Below are 24,118 nucleotides of genomic sequence, written 5' to 3'. Positions count from 1 at the left end.
TCCTTTCATCCCATTGCAGAGGCAAGTTTGCTGTTGTTAAAAAATGTATAGAAATGGCTACCGGGAAAGAATATGCAGCTAAGTTCATGAAGAAGAGGCGTCGAGGTCTGGATTGTAAAGCTGATATCGTACATGAAATTGCTGTACTTGAAATGGCAAAGTCGAATCCACGTGTGGTGGACCTGCATGAGGTGTATGAAACTACACATGAAATTATCCTTGTCTTAGAATAGTAAGTATCCTCTTCCTGCTGAAATGCACACAGGTATATTTTTCCAAATAAATTTTTGAACAATTTTTATCCTTTTCATCTCAATGTTGGGCTGCTTTCAGGGCATAATTTGAAGCTAATTGCACATTGATTTTTTGAAAAATGATTGATAAGGTTTCACTCGACATTAGCAAAATTTGAAGCCCATGGGAGTAAAGCCACAATGCCTGTCTGGATACAAAGTTGACTGTGACGCTAAAAGTGGCCATTGTTTTTTAGGCTGGATGGAGGCATAGTAATGCCTCGCTGGAGGTTGGTATTAAGGCCATTGCTCTTTTTGATATACGTCCATGTCTTGTGTGGAGGGGACCTCTTTTCAAACTTCAGAGGTGACGAAGCTTGAAAAGGTATTATCCTTCTCACTGTACTATCAGACATCTGAAAAGAGCAGGCATATATTTCAGAGGAGAATGAAGTGATGCATTTTGGAAAGAAGAATGTAGGTGAGGCAAAATAGACAAATTATGCAATATTAATTATATATTGAGGAACAGACTTGGGAGTTTACTTCAAGTACCATTAACTTGAAGGTAGCTGGACAAATTAAATAAACGTATGCACGGAATCTTTAGTTTTGTAAATATAGTCATATAGTATAAAAGCAAGGAATTTATGCTGAACCTTTGTGAATTGCTAGTTAGATCTTGGCTAGAAAGTTCTGGATGAGGGCTTCTGGAAACATGCATAGGAGATCTACCAGAACAGTGCCAAGAATCTAGAGCTGTAGTTATGTGTACAAACTAAAAAAGCTGGGGATCTTTACTTTGATTTCATTGCAATAACATTCTCTGATTTAAACAGAGTTGAGTATTTTGATAGAATGAATGAAGACAAACTGTTACTATTAACAGATTAATCACCAGAGAGCATGAATTTTAAACAATTAATAGAAAATGCCAGGGGAAGATAAGAATTAGAACCAATATTGTTTTTCATACTTAAATGTTCCTTTCCAGTGCTGCTGGGGGAGAAGTCTTTAATCTGTGTGTAGCTGATCGAGATGAAGCGCTCTCCGAAAGGGATGTAATCAGACTTCTTCGACAGACTCTTGAAGGAGTAGTTTTCCTGCACCAAAACAATATTGTACATCTAGACTTAAAGGTAGGTTTTTTTGAAGTAAGACCTTATTTTGAGAAGATGTTTCACAAGTGAGCTGTTGACAAGTCTGTTTGAAAGTAATAGCTTGGTTTAAAACATTCTGAATATTTTAGACTCTTGAAGACTGGTAAGTAATTCTGTTTATTTCTGTATTTTAACAAAATATATAAAAAATATATTCTTAGAAATCCCTGTCCTTTATCTATTCCACCACTAGACTCATTCCCTTCCCTCCCTTGTCAGTGTTCTGCAGGACTTGTTCCTTCCAGAGCACCCTGGACCATTCCTCCTGCACTTCACCCCAGTCCATGGCACCTGCCCATGCAATCATAGATGCAACACTTGCCTGTTAATCTGCTCCCTCTTTGCCATCCAAGATTCCCCACACAATTTCCAGTGAAGCAGCAACTTGCCTGCACTTCACTATTATATTCACTGCACACCGTGCAACCTCTCTGGGGAGACAAGTCATAGACTGTGTGACCTCCTTTGCTGGACACCTATGCACTGTTTGTGAAAATGACCCCGAGCTTCCAGTTGCCCGCACTTTAACACATCACCTTGTTCCTATGTCAACATTTCTGTCTCAGGCCTGCTGCAGTATGCAGTAAGGCTCAACTCCCCCTGGAGGGGCAACACCTTATCTTCCACAACAAAAGCAGGAATTGCTGGTGAAACTCAGCAGATCAGGCAGCATCTGTGGAGAGAAAGTTAATGTTTCAAGTCCAGTCACTCTTCAGAACTGATTTCATAAACACCACTTTTGCAAGCTGACAACGAGGCTTTGAAGGGGAGCAAAGTGAAGGTAAGCAGGTGGGTGGAGATGGAGCTGAGAGTGAGCAGGAGATAGAAAGATATGAAAGGGGTAGGCATTCATGGGGATTATTGATTGTTGGCCAGGATGGAAGAGAAGTTGAATAAGAGCTGTGAATTAGAATGGTGAGGCTGTGCTGTGTCACAACAGGGTGTGGGGGGGTGGGTTAAAAAAACATGCAAGAATAATATCTGTTCTAAACAAGTTGAATGCATTGGTGTGTCTTAGAGACTGTGGGATCCCCAAGTTTAAAATAAGATGCTTCAAGCTTGCGCTGCACCTCTCTGAACCACTGCAGTAGGCCTGCAACAAAAATCTTGGCCTGAGAGCAAGATGGTATGTTGAAGTGGCAGGCAAATGAAAGGTCAGGTTCATTTGTACTGACGGTGTGTGTGACTGCTTTGCAGAAAACATAGGCTGTGTTTTATCTCCCCAGTGTAGAGGAGACCGCATTATGAACAGTAAATACAATAGATTAAATTGAATGAAGTATAAGTAAATTGCTGCTTCACCTGAAAATTATTTCTGGTGTCGAGGATAGGAAGGAGGTAAACTAGCAGGTGTTACACCTGTGATTGCCTAGGCAGATGCTGTTGGGGTGTGAGGTAGTGTTGGGAATGGAGGAAGAAATAAAAACGTCCAAGAGGGAACGGTCCCTGTGGAAAGCTGACAAAGAAGAGTAGAGTATGTCTGGTCATGACATCTCGCTGGAGGTGACAGATAGCACCTTTCGATCCTTTTCATCTAAAGGCTGGTTGTTGTGGGAGGGCAGAAAAGGGGTGAAGAAGGAAGTGTGAGCGTGGGTCAGATGCAGCTAAGGAGCCTGTCCATAACAGTGGGCATCCTTGGTTGAGGAAAAGGGTGGACATTTGAGGCACCCCTAAGGGAGGTGGCATCCCTAGAAATAGAAACAGATGTCAAGGGAGGAGTTTGAGAGGATGTTGGAGGTGAAATTGATAAATGTTTCCAATTCCACATGAGGCGCAGATAATGTGAATAGCAAGAGTCTTTCCCAAGACGGGGAGTTCAAAACTAGGGGGTGTATTTACAAGGTGAGAGGAGAAAGATTTAGAAGATATGAGGGGCAATTTTTTTTAGTGGTTTGTGAGTGGAATGAACTGCCAGATGAAGTGGTGAATGCAGAAACAGTTACATTAAAGACATTTGGACAGATACATAAAGAAGATGTCAAGGGGGGGATATGTGCCAAACACAGACAAATGAACTAGTTTAGTTTGGGATTATGGTTGACAAGTACTAGTTGGACCGAGGGGTCCATTTCCATGCTGTATGTCTGAATGGAAGAGAGAGTTTTCTTTTTAGAACGTCAAATGAACTGGAGAACGAAGTAGAGGCTTGGGGCAGTGCAGCTTTATGACATTGTGAGGTAGTGCTGATTAGTGAAGTCATGTTTCACCTAGGTACCTTACAGCCTTCAGGGCTCAACATTGAGTTTAACAATTTTAGTGCATGAACACGACCTCCTTTTGTGTCTATTGTGCATCCCCAGTCCCCCTGATCCTGTCCTGAACAAAAACAGGAGTTATTGGAGAAACTCAACAGGTCTGGTAGCATCTGTGGAGAGAAAGCATAGTTGACATTTCACATCCAGTTACTTGTGCAAAGTTTTGAAGTTTAGCACAATAACATGAATTCAAACACTATTTTCTGAAGGCCAGTCTAAATGCTGTATTCTGGAAAGGGGAGAAAATTTAAAAGTTAGGAATACTTGTGTGGAATATTTTGGTTTTTGCAGATTTCATCTATGCAAATTAACACCTTTTTTGATTCTTCTTAAAATGTATAACAACCTGCCATATTCTTTTCACTTTTTTTCCTACAGCATAGGTTCTTTACTTTTGCCTTTTAAACAGGTTTCTATTCTTAACCAATTCCCACAGATTGTGCAAATTACTTTTCAAGCCATGGAAACTCTTTAGTTATTGACATCATTTGAATGTGGCCTAGTGATGCTATGACTCATAAATCTATTCTTGAGGAAATTACCCAACATTCCACAAACTTATTGCTAGAAAAACAACTTGTATAGTGGCTAAATATTTTTAAATTATGCTGGTATACATACAAGTCCATAATAAATTGACATTTTTAGCACTACTTTTGTTCACATTTTAGCTAATTTTTTGCATTTATTATCGTGATTTTCCTTTTAGCCACAGAATATTTTATTAACCAGCTCATCCCCATTGGGTGATATAAAGATTGTTGATTTTGGCTTGTCCAGGAGAGTGGACAATGTTGGTGAATTAAGAGAAATCACTGGAACACCTGAGTACATTGGTAAGACTCGTTTTTCTTTTGAAAGGACATTTATAGAATTTGTTTAAAATGTACTACTTGTGTGCTCAGTGGTGAACTACACTTCAAGACAGTGCAAGCAACCAGTTTTGTGCTGAGGTTTAACTTGCAGGGTAGTACTTAACTTTGGATTATTTGTTGTGTTGCATGGGCATTATTTGTTGAATGAATGACTGACTGACTGTTTTTGTAAACTTTATTTTTTCTGAAGGTGGGGTCTCCTTGCTGGGATCCAAGAATCCTCCTTTTGATATGTAATGAAACATGGTGGTTCAGTTTGTGATGGCCAGAATATTGAGCCTTTTTTTTGTGTTGCTTTCCTCAAATTCCTAAACTTTGCTACACACTGCATTCCTCTGCCATATGACTGTCTTTTAAAAGACATTTCTTTGATCAGCTTTTGAACCTAATACTCTTTTTACTTAAGGAGCTTTGGCTTCCTTCCCCTTTCTATGTTGACAGGTAACAATCTCAAAGTAGAGAGTGATAGACTTCGTGACAAAATTGGCCTACTCCTAACCTGTACAAATGTTTAAGAGGACATGGACATGGTGGAATAGGTATCTATCTGGCAGGTAAAAATTTAATAGGATGCACTTTTGGAAGGAAGAATGAGGCAGGAAAACATCAAGGGGTGTAATTTGAAATAGGACGTGGGAGCATATATGAAGAGATGGTTGGTAGCTTAGGTTGAGAAAGTAATTAAGTAAGCATACTGGATTTTGAATTTTATAAACAGTCATGAAATACAAAAATAAGGAAACTATGAACACATTTTAAAAAACACAGTTTTTCCCTACATTGGAGTCGTGTCCAGTTCTTGCATCACACTTAGGATATGAAAGCTTCAGACAGGATGCAGAAAAAAAATACAAAAATAGTTCTAGGGATGACATTCTGTTTGAAGATTCATTACGCTGGGTTTTCTCTCAGTAGAGAAGATATTTTTGAGTTGACATACTCAATCAGGGGTCGAGAACAGTGGGGCACCACAAGGATCAGTGAGAGGACTTCAGCTACATGGTACGAAGAATACAAACTCCAGCTCCATTCATAATAAAGACTTATCAACCATACTATTTGCCATCCTAGTTGTTTGCTGTAGCCATTGTCATTCATATTTTTGTATGAAGGCACCAAAATCTATCGGAATACAAACATTTGGTTATCATTTAATTAATACTTACAATGGGAATTCTCTCATTTTTCTATATTATGCTCCACCTATCACTTTGATTTAAGCAGTGTATATTCTTCCACATCTATCCCCAGGCTTACTGTCCAATTTAACTTTGCGTTATCACTAAATTTGGTCTCCGTTCAATCATCCAAGTTGATTTTGATAGCATGTAGCTGAAGTCCTCTCACTGATCCTTATGGTGCCCCACTGTTTATAACCTACCAACTTTTAACAAGTCTCATTTATTCCTACTCTCTGCTTTCCATCCATTAATAATTGTGCTGTCCATGCTAATGTATAACCCCAACCTGTGAGCCCTTGTACAATCTTTTTATTGAGCCCTTACTGAATACATTTGGATTTCCAAAAGGCACCTCATCCACAGATTCTCCTTTTTATCTACCTTTTCTCATTACTCAAGCTTTTTTAGTTGTACATTAAACATAATTTGCACTTCATAGAAGTTAATCTTAAGAATATTTCAACTTAATATAGTTTTTCTTTTTGCAGCTCCTGAAATCTTGAACTATGACCCAATTTCAACAGAAACAGACATGTGGTACGTTACTATTTTTTGGTAATAGTAGTATTTCTTTCAGCCCTTCAGAGTGGTTCCAACAAAGTGAGTAAAGTTTTGTGGTGAGTGAATCTGCAGGCCAGTAAATGGGAGGAAATGTATACTGCAGGATCCACACAATTTCATTCCAGTGCAGATTCACCTGAAATTGGTTATCTTTGTCGCATATTACTGCTACTGACATTGCTCTGTAGCTCGAACATTTGCTTCTCTGTTGCCATCTCCGTAGAGTTAGTACTTTTTAAAAAAAAAAAGGAGGCTTTTCGTTTCATAACTAACAGAATGCAAGCCATATTTTGTGTTTAAACTGTTGGTACAAACTGAAAGCAGTATTGACTAAGCAATATTTTTGTGTGCATCTTTAGTTTTTAAGGAGTAGATCTGAATGTTTCATTTTTAACACAATAGAAAAATCCACTTCACAGATATGCTTTACACTGTCCCTTAAATAGGTGTTCAGTTCTCCACGAGCTATTCCAAAGTAATTCTCAGGGCCCAAGGCTATACTTCAATTTTTTGCTTTCCTAACATGATAACTTCTTGTTAACTATTGAATTGCACTCATAGTGGGATTCCTCAAGATTGTCCCTCGACGGCAAGCTTAATGAATTTTCCAGTATTTCTTCAAATGGTCATAGAAGACCTTTCTTATTCAAACATCAGGTACCACTTACTTGCTGCTTGGTAATCCGTAGTCTTTGAAGTTTTTTGTTTAATTTTCTCCCCAGTCCTTGAAGTTCAGTGAAATGTTTTTAAGAAAATAATCAATAAAGTAATAATATAATACAAAATGATCTAATTTCTTCCAAAGGACTATATCCATCTTCGTACAATATAAATTGAATTTGTCATTAGGTGGAAATGTTGCTTTAAATAATGCCACTATTTGTTTAGATAAGGGGTACAAGGTTGTGATCTAACTAGTATGTTGTATAGTTTGTGCAAAACCTCCCTATTTCTATGCTTTATTCACTTTGAAATAAAGACCAATATTCCATTTTGCTTCCCTATTACCTGTTAAACTTTACTAGGTTTTTCTGATTCATGGAGAGGGACTTCCAAATCCCTTTTCTAAAACATTCTGCAGTCTTTTTCCATTCTAAATAACATTCAACTTCTGTATTCATCCTGTCAAAGTGCACAACCTCCTCTTTTCCCACATTATATTCCATCTGCTGAGTTTTTACCCATTTGCGTAACCAGTCTGTATATTCCTCTTTGTTTCAACATCACTACTTGCCTTCTAACCTATCTTTGTTATCTGCAAAGTTGGCTATAGTACATTCACATTCATAAAATCATTAATATCTAATCAAAATTAATTGTGGCCCTGGCACTGATCCCTGCGGCATTCCACTAGTTGCAGGTTGTGATCCTGAAAATGCCCTCTTTCTCCTGACAGTGTTCTATTAATTAGCCAAATATCTCCATGCTAATATGCTACATCCAACATCATGGGCTTTCCTCTTAGGTAACGTTATGGTGTGATATCTTCTGAAAACCCAAATACATTACCTCTACTACTTCCCTGCTTGTTATCTCAGACTTTTAGTAATCTTGTTAGGCACGATTTCCCTGTCATGAAGTGATGCTGATTCTGCTTGATTTATATCATGTATTTCTAAACGCTTCACTTTGTAATAGACACTGAAGTGTATATTTTCCCAATGAAGCACATTAAGCTAACTGGCCAATAGTTATTTTTTGGTTAGCTCCTTCCCGTTTTAAATTATATTACCGTGGCATTTTTTTGGAAACTTTGGAACTCTTCCAGAATCAAATGATTTTAATTTTATTTTGTCTCTTAGTTTCCTTATGTTTAGTAACTTAACAACACTATCTAACCAGGTTGTCAATCTATTTTTGAGTAAGAGCGTCAGTTTATTGTACCCAGAATATGAATCAAAATCATACAGTCAATTCTGATGTAACACAATAGTTCTGTTCTCGTGCAATCTCACGTTATAAGAAAATGGCACAATAGCCACACAATTTAAACGATTGAGGCTGGGATAGTGTTATAGCCAATACAGGCAAGGAAAGTTTGTATTCTACAAATAATAATCTTAATTGTTCAACTGTTAAAGCCGATTCCATTGAAGAAACTCGTTATATCATAAACAACTACATGAAAATATATAAAAAATAGTTTGGATAGATCTCATCATGAAGAGCAAAGAAAGAGATTCAATCCCTTTCCATAGCCTTTTTGCAGACTATCAAACCAGTGAAGTTGCACTCCTAACTCTGTTTTATTTTATTTCATTAATATTGCAAGCCTTTCAGGAACTTGAGCATTTACCAGATGTGATTCTGTCTGCTACTACTTCTCCTAAGGTACACACCACCCAGGATAACTGATTTTCTCACTGAATTCTAAGAATAAAAATTAAAGGCTGCCAAACCAGCTTCAGACTTTTTTTTTCCAACCCTAATCATGGCGACTGCCACGACTTAAACTGTTGTTTTGCGGGTATGGATGAACTTTTTTTTTTTCCTGAACTGAATCCTGCTTCTGGCCTCTAAGCTCCCATTCTGTAGGTCATAAAAAGTTAACCTGGTAAATATTTAAGTACTAGTCCCATCAGGTAGCTTGAATCATTTTAGAGTCTTTTAGAGTCATACAGCACTAAAACAGACTTTGGTCCACCTTGTCTCTGTCGACCAGATGTCCTATACTGATCTCATTCCATTTGCCAGCAGTTGACCCATATGCCTTTTAAACCCTTCCTATTCATGTGCTCATCCAGACGCTTTTTAAATGATGTAATTGTACCCACCTCCACTTCCTCTGACAGCTCATTCCATGTGCACAAAGAAATGTGTGTCTCCATAAAACGTTGCCCCTCCGTCTCTCATAAGTCCCTCTGCTCTTCCATAAATCTATGTCATCTAGTTTTGGACTCCCCTGCCTTGGGAAAAAGACTGTGGCTATTCGCCCTCTCCATATCCCTCTATAAGGTCACCCCTCAGCCTCTGATGCTACAGGAAAAACAGCTCCAGCCTTTCCCCTATAACTTAGACCCTCCAATCCCAGCAACGTCCTTGTAAATATTTTCTGCACCATTTCAAGTTTAACAACAACTTTCTTAGAGCAAGGAGACCAGAATTGAATGCAGTATCCTAAAAGTGGCTTCACTAACATCCTGTGCAACTGCAACATGACATTCCAACTCCTATACTCAATGTTCTGATCAATAAAGGACAGTGTGCCAAATGCTGTCTTCGCCACCCTGTCAACCTGCACCTCCACCTTCAAGGAATTATGCACTTGCACCCTTGGGTCTCTTTGTTCGGCAACACTCCCCAGAACATTACCCTTAAGTGTATAAGTCCTTTCTTAATTTGCACTTCAAAATAGCAGCACTTCACATTTATCTAAATTTTTCTGATCAAGGCTCCATTGTGCTCAGTGATAAACTCGTAGTCCACCATCCCACCAATTTTGGTGTCATTTGCAAACTTAAGGGTGAACCCACAGAAAGCGAGCAGCCCAGTTGGAGTCCCTGGCCTGCACTCTGATCCTGTGCAAATTAGCTGATAGGAGTATTTGCAAACGTCTTCAACCTCTCCTTCCTACCTGCTCCAGTGCCAAAGAAAAATCATGCAGCATGCTCACTACCAACTGGTGGTGCTGACCTCCATAATTGTGAAATGCTTAGAGAGGTTGGTCATGGCTCACATCAATTTTGAACCTGCCAAATTGCTTTGCAATTTGCCTACTCACTCAACCAGTCCACTGCAGACACCACCTTCTTGACCCTGTGCTCATCCCTGGAACATCTGGGCAACAAGGTTATCTACATCAAACTCTTACATATTGACTACAGTTCCACCTTGGCACCATAATTTCAAACAAACTTGTCTGCACTCTGTAACTGGATTCTCGACTTCCTGACTGACAAACCGCAGCCATTAAGGATCGACGACAACACCACCTCCATGATAATCTTCAACACTGGTGCCCTGCAAGGCGACATACTTAACCCCCTACTATACTCCTTTATACACGCACAACTGTGTGGCTAAATTCCACACCAACTTCATTTCCAAGTTTGCTGCTGATGTTGTTATAGGTTGGATCTCAAAGAACTAATAGAGTATAGGAAGGAGATGGTGCTTAAAGACAACAATCTCTATCAACTTCAAAATGTAAGAGCTGATTATTGACTTCAGGAAACGGAGTAGAAGGCATCAAAAATGTCGCTACTTCCTTAGTAAGCTAAGGAAACTTGGCATGTCCATTTAAGTCTCTCTCAATTTTTTTATAGATGCTTTATCGGTATGGCAACCTTAGTTCCCAAAACAAAAATAAACCACAGAGAATTGTGAACATGGCCCAGTCCGCCATGCAAACCAGGATCCCATCCATCGACCTTGCCTATATTTCCCGATGCATCGGGAAAGCAATCAACATAAGAGGTGGAAGGAGTCTTCTGCCTGGTGGAAGAGAACATAAAAGCTTGTGTACATGTACAAACAGTTTCAAGATCAACTTCCTCCCTGCTGTTATCAGACATTTGATTGGACCTCTTTTTTTTTTAATGTTAATGTTGATCTCTTTCCCCCCTGCTGAAGTTCCTATAGACAACATCTACTCTCTTCCTTCATCAATCTTCTTTGTCACTTTTCCAAAAAACTCAATCAAGTTAATTTATCAAATGATTTATTGGCAATGCTATCTTAACTTCAATGTTCCAATTGAATTTCTGACTCCTTATTTTAGGAAAAAAATTGTTGCAGCACCACTGTAGAATCTAAATTCCCAAATTTCATAGTGAGAGGCTATTTGAGACATTAACCATATGGATCTTTTATGGATGAAGAGCACCTCAACTCTCTCCTTCATTCAGGTTCTTCAATTTCAATAACCCTGAATGTACTTAGATGATTGTATTTCTTCTTTGAATAATATAGACCAGCAATTCCTGTATTGATTCTTGCAAAACAGTTTTAACCTTTCCAGATGAGTGTTCTCTCTAAATTCAAGTTTGTCACCAGTGATTGGATCTCCCAAGGTTTATGAGGAGCTATTGATTTGTTACTTGAATCTTCAAATTAATTAGTAAACTTGCAGTTACTGGGCAAAGCTGGAAATCTGTTCACCTAAACTGACTGTCCCACTTCAGAATGTGTTAAAAGCACATGTTACAGAGCATGCAAAGGTTTTTATGTAGCTGGTTTGGAACTGTCTTTTTTTTTATCTCGATCTTGATCAACTTCACAATTTCTACCTTCAGATCTGTACTTGCAATATCTGGCATAACTAAAGAGATTAATTTGAAGTAGGGGCTGGTACGTTCTTGCTTTACGATATTTCAGCCTGGGGTTATTTGGACAGAATACAGTCTTGTCACCTTGACATTTTCATAATTGCACATCTAAAATTTTAGAAATTCATATCAACCACTGTTCATCATACCATCTTAAATGTTGTCAATACATAATGCATGTAATGGGGATTCTTGTCATAAAGTTGACAAGACATTATAGATTCTGCTTTACAGATTTGTTTTTATCTTGTCCACAGGAGCATTGGAGTATTGGTATACATGTTGCTGACAGGAAAGTCTCCATTTCAGGGCGAAGATAAGCAAGAGACTTTTCTCAATATCTCGCAAGTTAATGTTGATTATTCAGAAGAAACATTTGAAGGAGTTTCAAAAACTGCTATTGAATTTATTCAGCAGCTTCTGGTCAAAAAACCTGAGTGAGTACATATCGAGGGTGGGGGTGTGGGGGGGGGGGGGGGGGGTGGAATAAAGTCATGTACCCACAAAACATCTAAAAAATGGTGCACAGATTCTGCAAAAAATTCAGTTTTTTAAAGTTCTTAATATTTTTGATAAGTTACAAAACATGGAAGCTATCACCCAAAGCAAAGCTGCAATTTGACTTCTCTTAATTTAAAAAATTGACCTTAATGAAATGAATCTTGAAGAAAATGTGGAATATTATGGAGTCAGTCATACAGCATGGAAACAAACCCTTTGATCTATCTTGTCCATACTGACCAGATGTCCAAATCTGTCCTAGTCTTATTTACCAGCATTTGGCCCATATCCCTCAATGTCCACCAATTCCTCTGCCAGCTCATTCCATTCACGCACCACTCTCTATATGAAAGTGTTACCCCTCAGGGTCTTTTAAGTCTCCACTCGCACCTTAAACCTCTAGTTTTGCAATCCTAACCCCACCAAAAAGATCTTGCCTATTCACTCTATCCATGCTCCTCATGATTTTGTAAACCTCTATAGGGCAACCCTCAGCCTCCAATACCCCAGGGAGGAAAACTCCAATCTATTCAGCCTCTCCCTAAATCCCTTCAGTCCCGGCAACATGATTGAAAATATTTTCTGCACCCTGTCAATTTTAACAACGTCCTTCCTATAGAAGGGTGACCAGTATTGTTTGCAGTAGTCAAAAGTAACCTTACCAATGTCCTGTACAGTTTCAAGATGATATCCCAGCTCCTATAATACTCAATGTTCTGACCAATGAAAGCAAGCACTACCTACCCTACCCTGTCCACCTGCGATTCCACTTTCAAGGAATTATACACCAGCACTGCTAGTCTTTTTATTTTAGCACCACTTCCTAGGGCCCTACTATTAAATGTGTAAGTCCTGTCCTGGTTTATATTACCAAAATGCAACATCTTACATTTATCCGAATTAAACTCCATCTACCATTCCTTGGTTCATCTGATCACGATCCTATTGTAGTCTGAGATAATCTTCACTTGACCACCCATTTTGGTGTCATCCTCGAACTTACTAAACATGTCGCTTATATTCACATCCAAATTTATGTAAATGACAAAGGCAGTGGAGGTAGCCCCAATTCTTGTGGCACACTACTGGTCCCAGGCCTCCAGTCTGTAAAGCAACCCTCCAATGTCTTCCATCTCCTACCTTCAATCCAATTGGTTAGCTCCCCCTAGATCCTATGTGATCAAACCTTATTAATCAGTTACCATGCAGAATCCTGTCAAACACTTTGCTGATGTCCATGTAGACAATGATGAAGGCAGAGTGGGAGACAATCTTATTTGTCACCTTTTCAAAAAATTCAATTAAGTTGGTGAGACACTACCTCTCATACAAAAAGCCATGCTGACTATCCCTAATCAGTCCTTGCCTCTCCAAATACATGTAAATCCTGTTCCTTAGAATCTCCTCCAACACTTACCCACCACTAATGTAAGGCTCACGATCTGTAGTTCCCTGGCTTTTCATTACAGCCTAGTTAATGTGGAACTTGATAAACAGTTATATGTACTGGAAGGGGCATCAACTTCTCTGGAGACTTAACAACTGTGATATTCCACCAGTGTTTGGTCCTTTTTTACTTTTATTGATGTTTTGCCAGTTATGAGTGGCATTTTAAATCATATGGTAGTTTTTCAAGATTGCAGCTCAGTAAATTGATTTTGAAGTGAACTGTTTATTTAAAATATCTGGTAGTGCCGAAGCAATGGTGCAAACTGGCAAATAAGTGTGAAGGTGGGACAGTAGTTCATATATGTCAATGCTGCCAGACCTGTTGAATATAGAAACACACACAATAGGAACAGGAGTAGGCCTTCGTACGTGCTTCACTACTCAATATGAACACGGTTGATCATCTAACTCCATACCCTGTTCATGTTTTCTTCTCATACCCTTTGATCTCCTTCTCCCTAAGAACTGTATCTAACTTTCTTGAAAATAATTCAATGGTTTGGCCTCAAGTGCTATCTTTGACATAAATTCCACAGGCTCATATTTCAGTCCTACATGATCTATACTATATTCTTAGACTGTTACCTAAGTTATGGGCTGTCCAGTCATTTACTGTCTAGCCCTGTTAGATTTTTATAGATACCCTCATTCTTCTTAACTCCAGTGAGTATACTACTAACCTATCCAGGGTGTCTCCATATTTCTGACAACTTCAACTTACATTTTTATTTCTGATTCCGAATTTGTGTGTTGTGTACTTGCTAAAGGAATCCTGACTGATCATTTGTGGATGGTAAATCTATTTTAGATCCAAATAGTTTGATAACATCCCGACAATATAGTAGATTGCTGCTCTTCAGCAAAAGTGAAAATGCCCAGTGTAGCGCTATAATTTTTGACTAGATAACGAAATCAAGGCCTTGGTTTTAAATGTAAAGAGTCTGGAGAGTCAAATTTTTAGTCCATTCACAATCAGGGCAGCATAATTAATAGAATGGTACTGATCAGGGTTTAATATTCTTAACTTCGTTTGAGTGAACCTTGGGTTCTTCAATTGTTCAGTTTTCATAAGTTAAGCATGGTGGACATCATGATTTGTAAATTTGTTTATTAAATGAGTTCAGGAGATGAATCACTTCATAAATATCTTATCGGTGCCTTAAGGAAAACATTTAGTTAGAAATTGAAGTGAAAGTGCATATTCCAGAACACGCAACATGTACTGATGTCATAAAACTGACACTGATCCTAATCTAAGTAGTTACACTTTGTTTGTTTGAATGGCTGGCTATGATCTGTTTTTCTGATGAAATAGAAACTAGCAACTTATTTTAATATGGGGAAGGAAATTTGCTAGCAAATCTTATCAAACTTCAGTTGTGCTTTGTTCAGTGACTAGCATTGGAGAATAACTCCAATCTGTAATTATTAACTGTATTAACACTAGACCATTTAAATGTTACAACTGCTTCATCCATGTCATTTAGCAGTATTCATATTTTGGGTCTTCAGTTGGGGTGGTGCATAACACTAAAAGATTTGGAATACAATAGGGAAAATATTTATTTTTATATTGGCTAATTTTGAGCACTAAAGTTTAAATGTAAACCGATGCAAGCATTTTAGAATACAAAAGCAATACCTTGACTTCAATAACCAAGGGAAAAACTGAAGAGTTTAGCCTTCAGGAAATCTATTTACAATGTTCCAGGAAAAATTAAGAGGGTTCGTAAAAGGAATTTTCCTTTATGCTATAATAGACAAGAACTAAAACTCCAAGACTACTGGAAATTTGTAAAAATTGAATTGAATTTCCTGGGAACAGAGAAGGAACTCCTAAGATCTTGAAGGGCAGAGAGATTTCTGACTGCATTATGCCCTTGAAACTGAATAGAATTTAAATGATCCAGGGATACCTCTGAACTGGAATGGGTGTACTGAACAATGTTATCATTGAAAGAATAAGGATTTGTCAAGGTAGGAAGTATTGGGGTCAGGCAGCACTCGAGTGAGCTATTGTAGATTATGAACAATGCTAATGCCTGGTGTCTGCCAAACCTTGTGAAGGGTCAAAGAATTTCTGGTTATGATCATTGGTGAGAGGGTACAGGGTTCATCCGTTGGAGAATTAAGATCCTGAAATATAATACCACTGCAATGGCATCTTGTGATGAGGAATACTGGAACAGTGTCCATTCTGGGATGTACTGGGAAGCGGTGGGGGGGAACCCAATTTATGGCAATAAAAGGTTAATGGGATCCAGAAAACTGGGAGTAAGAGAATGGGACTTTAAACTTATTATAGATCTCCTAATGTGCATGTATTGAGAGGATGAGAGAAGGTAGACCACAGTTAGTCTTGAGCAATTTGGGTCCCATACCTCCAGGAAGGATGTATTGGCACTGATGAAAGTCCAGAGGAGGTTCACAAGAATGATCCCAGGAATGAAAGTCTTAAAATATGACAAATGTTTGAGGACTCTGGGATATATCGAGTTTTTAGAAGAGTGGAGGGAGGGGATTTGATTGAAACTTGCAGAATACTGAATGGCCTGAACAGAGTGGACATTGGGAAGATGTCTGTATTGGTGGGCGAGATAAGGACTTGAGGGCACAGCCTTAGAGTAAAGGGAAGACCCCTTTAAAACAAGGATGAGGAGAAACGTCAGCCAGAGAGTGGTGAATCTATGGAATTCATTGCCACGGAGGGGTAAGGAGGCCAGGTCATTGTGTATATTTAAGAAAGAGTCATACAATCAAAGGTTGCGGGAAGAAAGGAGAATGGGGTTGAAAAACCTATCAGTCATGATCGAATGGCAGAGCAGATTTGATGGGCAGAATGGCCTAATTTCTGCTCCTTTGGTCTTCTGCTTTGGGCCCTTAAGAATTGGAATGAGGAGTTCTCTGGTGTAGTAGGAATTATCAGACCCTAAAAATTAATTGGTTTCATGATTCTATTCACAAACAGTTGTTGCTTCACTTTGCCTGCTTTCTGCATGAATTAAAGTGAGAATGTAGACTGTACCTTTTTAGATGGTTGTGCAGCTTTTCCTTTTTGCAGGCAAGGTCAGCATTTGCCTGTATATCAAATTTTAAGTATTTGTTGATGGAACATTTCTAAACAGGTGAATTCTATTGTCATTTAGCAATTTTTAAAACTGATTTTAATTCAAGGATTTGGAAATGGGTCAACTTTGTCTCCTTGAGCTGATCTTCAGACGATTGGCTTAGAACTTGCTTTGTAATTTTCCTAGAAGAATTGCCATATTATTCCTAAATGTTATAATTTGGAGTTGTCATTTAAATTGATCACTTCGAAATTACCAAATCTGTCTTTTTCTAGTCATAGTCATAGAGATGTACAGCATGGAAACAGACCCTTCGGTCCAACTCGTCCATACCGACCACATCCCAACCCAATCTAGTCCCACTTGCCAGTACACTACCCATATCCCTCCAAACCCTTCCAATCCTATACCCATTCAGATGCTTTTTAAATGTTGCAATTGTACTAGCCTCCACCACTTCCTCTGGCAGCTCATTCCATACATGTGTGAAAATGTATCTTTCCCCCCTTACCCTAAACCTATGCCCTCTAGTTCTGGACTCCAGGGAAGAGACTATTTATCCTATCCATGCCCCTCATCATTTTATAAACCTTTATAAAGTCACCCCTTAGCCTCTCTAACTCCAGGGAAAACAGCCCTAGCCTATTCAACCTCTCCCTATAGCTCAAATCCTTCAACCCTGGTAACATCCTTGTAAATCTTTTCAGAACCCTTTCAAGTTTCACAACATCTTCCGATGAGAAAGAGACCAGAATTGCACGCCGTATTGCAAAAGTGGCCTAACCAATATCCTATACAGATGCATGTGACTGCCCAACTCCTGTGGTCAATACTCTGACCAATAAAGGAAAGCACACCAAATGTCGCCTTCACTATCCTATCTACCTGCGACTCCACTTTCAAGGAGCTATGAACCTGCACTCCAAGGTCTCTTTGTTCAGCAACACTCCTGAGGACCTTACCATTAAGTGTATAAGTCCTGTTCTGATTTGCTTTCCCAAACTGCAGCACTTCGCATTTATCTAAATTAAACACAATCTGCTACTCCTCAGCCCATTGGCTCATCTGGTCAAGATCCCGTTGAAATCTGAGGTAACCTTCTTCGCTGTCCACTACACCTCCAATTTTGGTGTCATCTGCAAACTTACTAAGTGTACCTCTTATACTCAAAACTAAATCATTAATATAAATGATGAAAAGTAGTGGACCCAGCACTGATCCTTGCGACACTCCACTGGTCACAGGCCTCCAGCCTGAAAAACAACCGTCCACCACTACCCTCTGTCTTCTACCTTTTGAGCCAGTTCTGTATCCAAATGGCTAGTTCTCACTGTATTCCATGATATTCGCGCAAAATTTTTGTGTCACTGACAATAATAACATTTGCTATCCATCCCTAACTGCTCATGAGAGGAGTTGCAGGTCAAGCGCATTGCTATGGATTTGGACCCGCAAGTAGTTCACACCAGATAAGGGTAGCAGATTTCTTTCCCAAACTGACATCAGTGAGTGATGCATTTTTACAGCAACTGATCACCGTTACTGAGACTAGCTTCCTGTGAAATAGAGAATACAAATGGGAACCGTATTGCTTGCTTTCTAAGATGTCATCCACATTTTTTCCTACTAGTCCATTCATGTAGGCCTAGAATGTTTTGTTTCTTTGGCTGACTCTTCAATATTAATTCATGAAGAAAAATCAATGGTTATGGGTCAATTTCATTTCTTGGACAGGAAGTGAAAATTTATAGGATTGTGTCCCTGTTTTCACCAATTTAAAAATCTATTAAAGAAATCTGTATTGTTTTCTGTTGACCTTAATTGACAACCACCTGATGAAGGAGCGACGCTCCGAAAGCTAGTACTTCCAAATAAATCCATTGTACTATGACCTGGTGTTGTGATTTTTAACTTTGTCCACCATTGTCCAATGCTGGCACCTCCAAGTCATGACAACCTTAATTCTGCAATATTTATAGATGCTTTAATTTGAAAAAAGAAAAAATACTCTTATGTAACATATGTATCACTATTATGCATATCAGCCTTGAATTGGATTATTATATTTAAAAAGTGATAACGATTGACTTGAATAAAATGTTTTTTGCTCATAATGCTTTGCTTGCATGGTTGAACCAATTAGTGGCTTCTTAGATTACCATAATGTAGGTCTTGAACTTTTTTAAAATCATTATGGCAGATTTCATTTTAATTTATTTTAAATTTAGCTTTATTTTAATGTGACTAAGCAACTATTTCAATTCTAATTGTTGTCTATCCTTTGTTTTTAAAGTTATTTGACAAGTTATAACTATTCTGTTTACTTTGAAGGGAGCGAATAAATGCAGAAGCATGTCTTTTTCATCCATGGCTGCAAGCAGAAGAATTGATGGGTAATCCTGGACCAGAAATTATGCCATGTGTTCCTCAGTCGGAAGAATACATTAAGTCTTTAGAAGAAAATCCCATACGATCTCTCACATTTGGTGTCTGCAGACATTTGGATAAAGAAAATGGTTTTGAAGAATCGGCTGTTGAACCCAAACGATTCCGATATGATGACTCATACAAAAGTTGTCATGAGATTACAGGGGAATGGGTGTTTTAAAATTGGAGTATGTTAATTGTAAGAAAACAGCACTTTGGGAATCTTCCCCTTTTTTATGTTGGGATCAATCACTTTATAAAAGTATGTGACTCAAGTGCATAAACATTCTCGGTAAATAAACAGTGTCTCAGTTGCTGATGTGTTAGCACTTTCACACTTTTTAAAAAAAAAGTTGCATGAAAACACATCAACATTTTTTGCACTTATCTCAATAGGAAATACTCTTCTTAAAATGTTTAGAATTAAGGTTAGTATGCTTAAGATAATGAGCAAAGTAAAATATCTACTTGATTCATTTCATTTCTACAGGTTCTGATTGTACCCAGGTATCAGTCTCTTTTTTTAGGCAGCTAGCATATATTGGAGAGCTGTAACTAGGATCAGTAATTATAGTCCACAACCTTTCTATAATAGTTACTTAAGATTATTCACATTGCAACAGCTCCTGAAGATAACTTTGAATATATTTTAACTATCTGAACACCTGGATAGTGGTTCATTATGATGCTTGAATGGTGCATTGCAATTGTAATTACAGGTTAATAACTGTTCTTCCAAGCAATCAAATTCTACACACAATACAAAGATTCCCTTAATGAAACTTGCTTTCAAAAAAAAACTTGCATTCCTTTTAACCATTGTGCCAGCATTCATTGTTAGTTTGGCAAAGATGTGGGTTTTTCAATTTTTAGCATAAATGTGTATATATAATCTCAAAAGAAGAAAAATTCTGAACAAACTGCTAAAAGTGCATAACTGCTTCCATGTATCATTGTAGGATTTTTCCTACTGTGACCATCTTTATGGCTTTGTAAAAAGATTTATGGTCTAACAAAGGCCAAGTTGGAAAATCTTTGCTTGTAACTATTGAAATTCTTTTAATTTGATGCAAATAAGCTAATTGTCAAATTTCAAAAGGAATTCCTGAAATTCAGTAGTGATTGTAACTGTGTTCCTGATATTATTAGCATATTATATTTGAAAAACAGATGGAGCTATTAAACTTGGAGCAATTATTATGCACTTTTTCTATTACATATCAGTTGCCTTATTTTAGAACAATAAGGCAAATGATTTTTGGTCTTTAAGACATGGAAGTGATATGTCATTTGAGAATTAGGATATTTGGAAATAAGTTGCCTGCATCTTTTTAGAGATATTTTAGCTTCATAGAGATTAAAATATTTTATGCTTCTCAGATATCTAGTCAAAACTTAATCATACAGGAAGCCTGAATCTATGCTTTTAATGTAGCAGGCCCTGGGCCATTGCTATTATTGAATACATATAATGTTTAACTCAATGAAGGTGATATTTGTGAAAATTTTGAACTGTAAGGTAACTTATCTAATTTTGAAACATTTACATGAATGTTTTTTAATTTTAAAATTAAATCTGAAATATAGCTTTCCATAGTTGGAAATATTTATTTTTTTGACATTTTGTAAATTATTATAAGTTCTCAGGAAACATGCAGTTTTTCATTAAAGCTCGAACTGAGGTCTTTGTAATTTGAAGCAAATGTTTATATACAAATAAACTTTAATCATTGGGCAAAACTTCATTTTTAAAGCTGTTTCCAGAGTAAAGTGATGTCTGTCTTTGTGTTTTATATTTTTAAGAAGGCTAAAGCATTGCGTTAGGGTGAAATGTATTGTTTTGTCTTGTACAAATTCGGTCAAGCTTCAATTAGAATCTTGACATTTTGATTAGCTCGTGGTAAACAAAGCCGAGTTCTGCAGATGAGATTGATTTCACAAGTTTACAGTACCTGGGTCATAGAGTGCAGTCTTTTAGCCTTTCATGTGTAGCTCTTAGGATAATTTCATCTATAAGATAAAGAGAATAGGTTTCACTGGTCCAACTAAATTGGTAAGGAAAACCAGAAAGTCAAATTTACAAGTTGTGCAAGGTCATATCTGAGAGGGTGGAGGGAAATGGTTTGGGTGGTGGGAGCGGGAGGAGTATTAGTATTGACAGGCTGCCAGCTACGGTGTGCACTGATTTTCTGGATTCTTGTCACCATTCAGTGACACTACCTGCACAAGCATCTGTGGTAGAGAGTTACAGTTCATCATCCTGAGTGAAGAAATCTTTTCTCATTCATCCAAAATGACTTCCTGTGTACCCTGAGACTGTGACCCCTTGCTCTGGACCCATATGCCTGGGAAACAAATTGTTTTCTCAAAATTCTAAATGTTTCAATGAGGTTTTCTCTTATTCATCTGATCTCCAGTGAATAGAGGCCCAGTTGACCCAATCTCTTCATACAATAGACCTGCCATCCCAGGTGAAAATCCCTGATGCAACTTGCTGTTCAACTTTGATCTGGTAGAAAAGTCTGGTGAATTTTACTCCACACTACCTCTGGCAATTACATCCTTTTCTTGAATATGAAGACCAATACTGCATGTAATATTCTAGTGGTGATCTCACCAAAGCCCCCTGTACATCTGCAGTAAGACTTTCTTGCTCCTGTACCCAAACCCTCCTATAGTGTAGGCCAATATACCATTTGCCTTCCTAACTGCTTGCTTTCGGTGAGGACAACCAGCTGATTTGGTACATTAACCTTTCCTAATCCAGCACATTTAATTAATACTCTGCCATTCTGTTTCTTGCACTGAATTGGAGAGCTTCACACTTTATGCATATTATACTGTATCTGACTTGTATTTACCTTCTCAATCAACTTGCCTAAATTGTCTTCGAGCCTTTTTACGTCCACCTCACCACTCACACTCCCATCTGGTTTTGCATTGTCTGTAAGCTTTGAAATGTTGCACACTTTATGATGGGTTTCAGCAGTTTCCCTAGTTCTGATGTTAAGCTAATCAACCTGAAGTTCCTAGTTTTCTCCTTTTTTTAACTAGTTGGGTTATGTTTGTTCCCTCCAATCTCCAGTATCATTCCAGAATTTATGGAATTTTGAAAAATGGCATCTAACATCTGTTTCTGTGGCCAGCACCTTTAGTGACATGGAATGTAGATTACCAGACACTGTGGATTTATAAGCTTTCAGCCCCATTATTTTCTCCAACACTTTCTTTTACCAATATCAAATTTTACTTCCATCTATTTTCCAAAAGAACTTTGCTTCCCTAATACTTCTGTGTTCTATAAAGATAGAACATGAGCAGTTGTTTAATTGTTCTGCCCTTTCCATTATCGAGCAAGGCTTCATCATGAAGCTTTGTATCGATTCAATGGAATGTAAGTAGTTATGCATAATTAATGAGTTTTCAAATATCAAACTGGAAAATCCCTGATGCAACTTGCTGTTCAACTTTGATCTGGTAGAAAAGCTCATCAGCTTGCCTAAGTATGCTGTGACTTGTCTCAAACTGCTATTGGTGAAGATCCTGACTTGGTTTGTAGTGTAGTTTTAGAGGGAGAAAACAATTACAATAATCTTAATACTACTTCAAAGAGTGTACCTGAGGTGCAGTGAAGGTGTCTCTACTTTGGCCAGAAGGCCTGGGTTCATGTCCCATCTACTCCAGCACTGTCATAGCCTGTTTAAAAAGGTTGATTAAAAATCCACTGCCACTAATTAAGAGCAGTAAGCAATAATTCAATTTGGGAGTATGATGACTGCGTGCTGCATTTAATTACTTCAAATTCTGTTGGTCTATTTATGCTGAGATTCTAGTCCAGTACAAATGCAGTGAGTTTTTGGCTGAGGTGTTGGCCATCATTCTTTGTATCTACTTGGATGTAAAAGATCACATGGGTACTATTTGTCCCGACTAATGTTCCTACCTCAAACAGGACTTTCCAATCTGGATTAATTGAATGAATTATAAATACTGTTGGAATATTGTGTGCAATTCTGGTCTTTCTATCGAAAAGATGTTGTGAAACTTGAAAGGGTTCAGAAAAGATTTACAAGGATGTTGCCAGGGTTGGAGGATTTGAGCTATAGGGAGAGGTTGGACAGGCTGGGGCTGTTTTCCCTGGAGTGTCAGAGGCTGAGGGTTGACCTTATAGAGGTTTACAAAATTGAGGGGCATGGATAGGATCAATGGACAAAGTCTTTTCTCTGGGGTTGGGGAGTCCAGAACTAGAGGGTAAGGTTTCGGGTGAGAGGAGAAAGATATAAAAGAGACCTAAGGGGCAACCTTTTGATGTGGAGGATGGTATGTGTATGGAATGAACTGCCAGAGGAAATGGTGGAGGCTGGTACAATTGCAATATTTAAGAGGCATTTGGATGGGTATATGAATAGGAAGGGTTTGGAGGGATATGGGCTGTGTGCTGGCAGGTGGGACTAGATTCGGTTGGGATATCTGGTTGGCATGGACAGGTTGGACAGAAGGGTCTGTTTCTATGCTGTACATCTCTGACTCCATTAGTGGAAATTCTGTCTTGTTAGCCCTTTTCAAAAGGGTTATGTAAATGAATGTTCATTCTTTGCTTGTCTCAAGGGCCCAAATACTTAGTCTTGTTACAAGCTTTTATAGCTTAAGTGTTCAGCACCTCTCGAAATTCCCAGTACCAATATCATAAGTGACTCATGGGAAGGCTGCACTATTGGCAGCTGCTGATTTTTCCAAAGTTAAAATAGTTGGGAAATGAGTGTCTGTGATCTAAGTACACCGCAGTTGATTTAGAACCTTGTGTGGTGTTCTGAACACTTGTGTTAGCAATAATAATTCTTTACTTGATAATGTGCAAATTTCTTCCCCATACATTAATCACTTGACACATTTCCTCATTTGAGATTGGGATGACTCATGAAACCGTGAATTCATAATAGATTTATATAGAACCTTTTAAAAGAATTTCCTTTTGTTTGTTTTGAAACATTGTAGTATGATGCATTAGATGGAATTTTTATGTCTCCTCAGAAGGGATTGATGACTCACCATTTTCTCAATCCCCTTCTTCCTTCAGGCATGTCAAAGGCTCAGTAAACTGGATTGAAGAGTGGTCCGTCCACCAATATTATCAGTATATT

General features: G+C 38.1%; 1 protein-coding gene across 2 annotated transcripts in view; it reads left to right on the top strand.

The window, feature by feature from the left end:
* LOC122551266 (serine/threonine-protein kinase 17B-like) overlaps window positions 1–20,717 on the top strand; it is a 29,228-nt gene extending 8,511 nt beyond the window's left edge. Inside the window, exons 2-8 of one of the 2 annotated variants that reach the window (XM_087988683.1) lie at window positions 20–232; window positions 1,228–1,372; window positions 4,358–4,484; window positions 6,193–6,241; window positions 6,827–6,922; window positions 11,790–11,969; window positions 18,882–20,717. In XM_087988683.1, coding sequence (XP_087844809.1) covers window positions 20–232; window positions 1,228–1,372; window positions 4,358–4,484; window positions 6,193–6,241; window positions 6,827–6,922; window positions 11,790–11,969; window positions 18,882–19,158 — 1,087 coding nt within the window. In that variant the 3' untranslated portion in view covers window positions 19,159–20,717. The remainder of the gene's footprint in view (window positions 1–19; window positions 233–1,227; window positions 1,373–4,357; window positions 4,485–6,192; window positions 6,242–6,826; window positions 6,923–11,789; window positions 11,970–18,881) is intronic. The other variant, XM_043692899.2, reaches the window with a different exon arrangement.
* Window positions 20,718–24,118: the final 3,401 nt, after the last annotated feature.

Source organism: Chiloscyllium plagiosum, unplaced genomic scaffold (genome assembly GCF_037043375.1).
Source record: "Chiloscyllium plagiosum isolate Xiang-an unplaced genomic scaffold, Cpla_swu_hap1 HiC_scaffold_7, whole genome shotgun sequence".
Taxonomy (NCBI): Eukaryota; Metazoa; Chordata; class Chondrichthyes; order Orectolobiformes; family Hemiscylliidae; genus Chiloscyllium; species Chiloscyllium plagiosum.
This window is presented reverse-complemented; position numbering and strand designations above follow the sequence as displayed.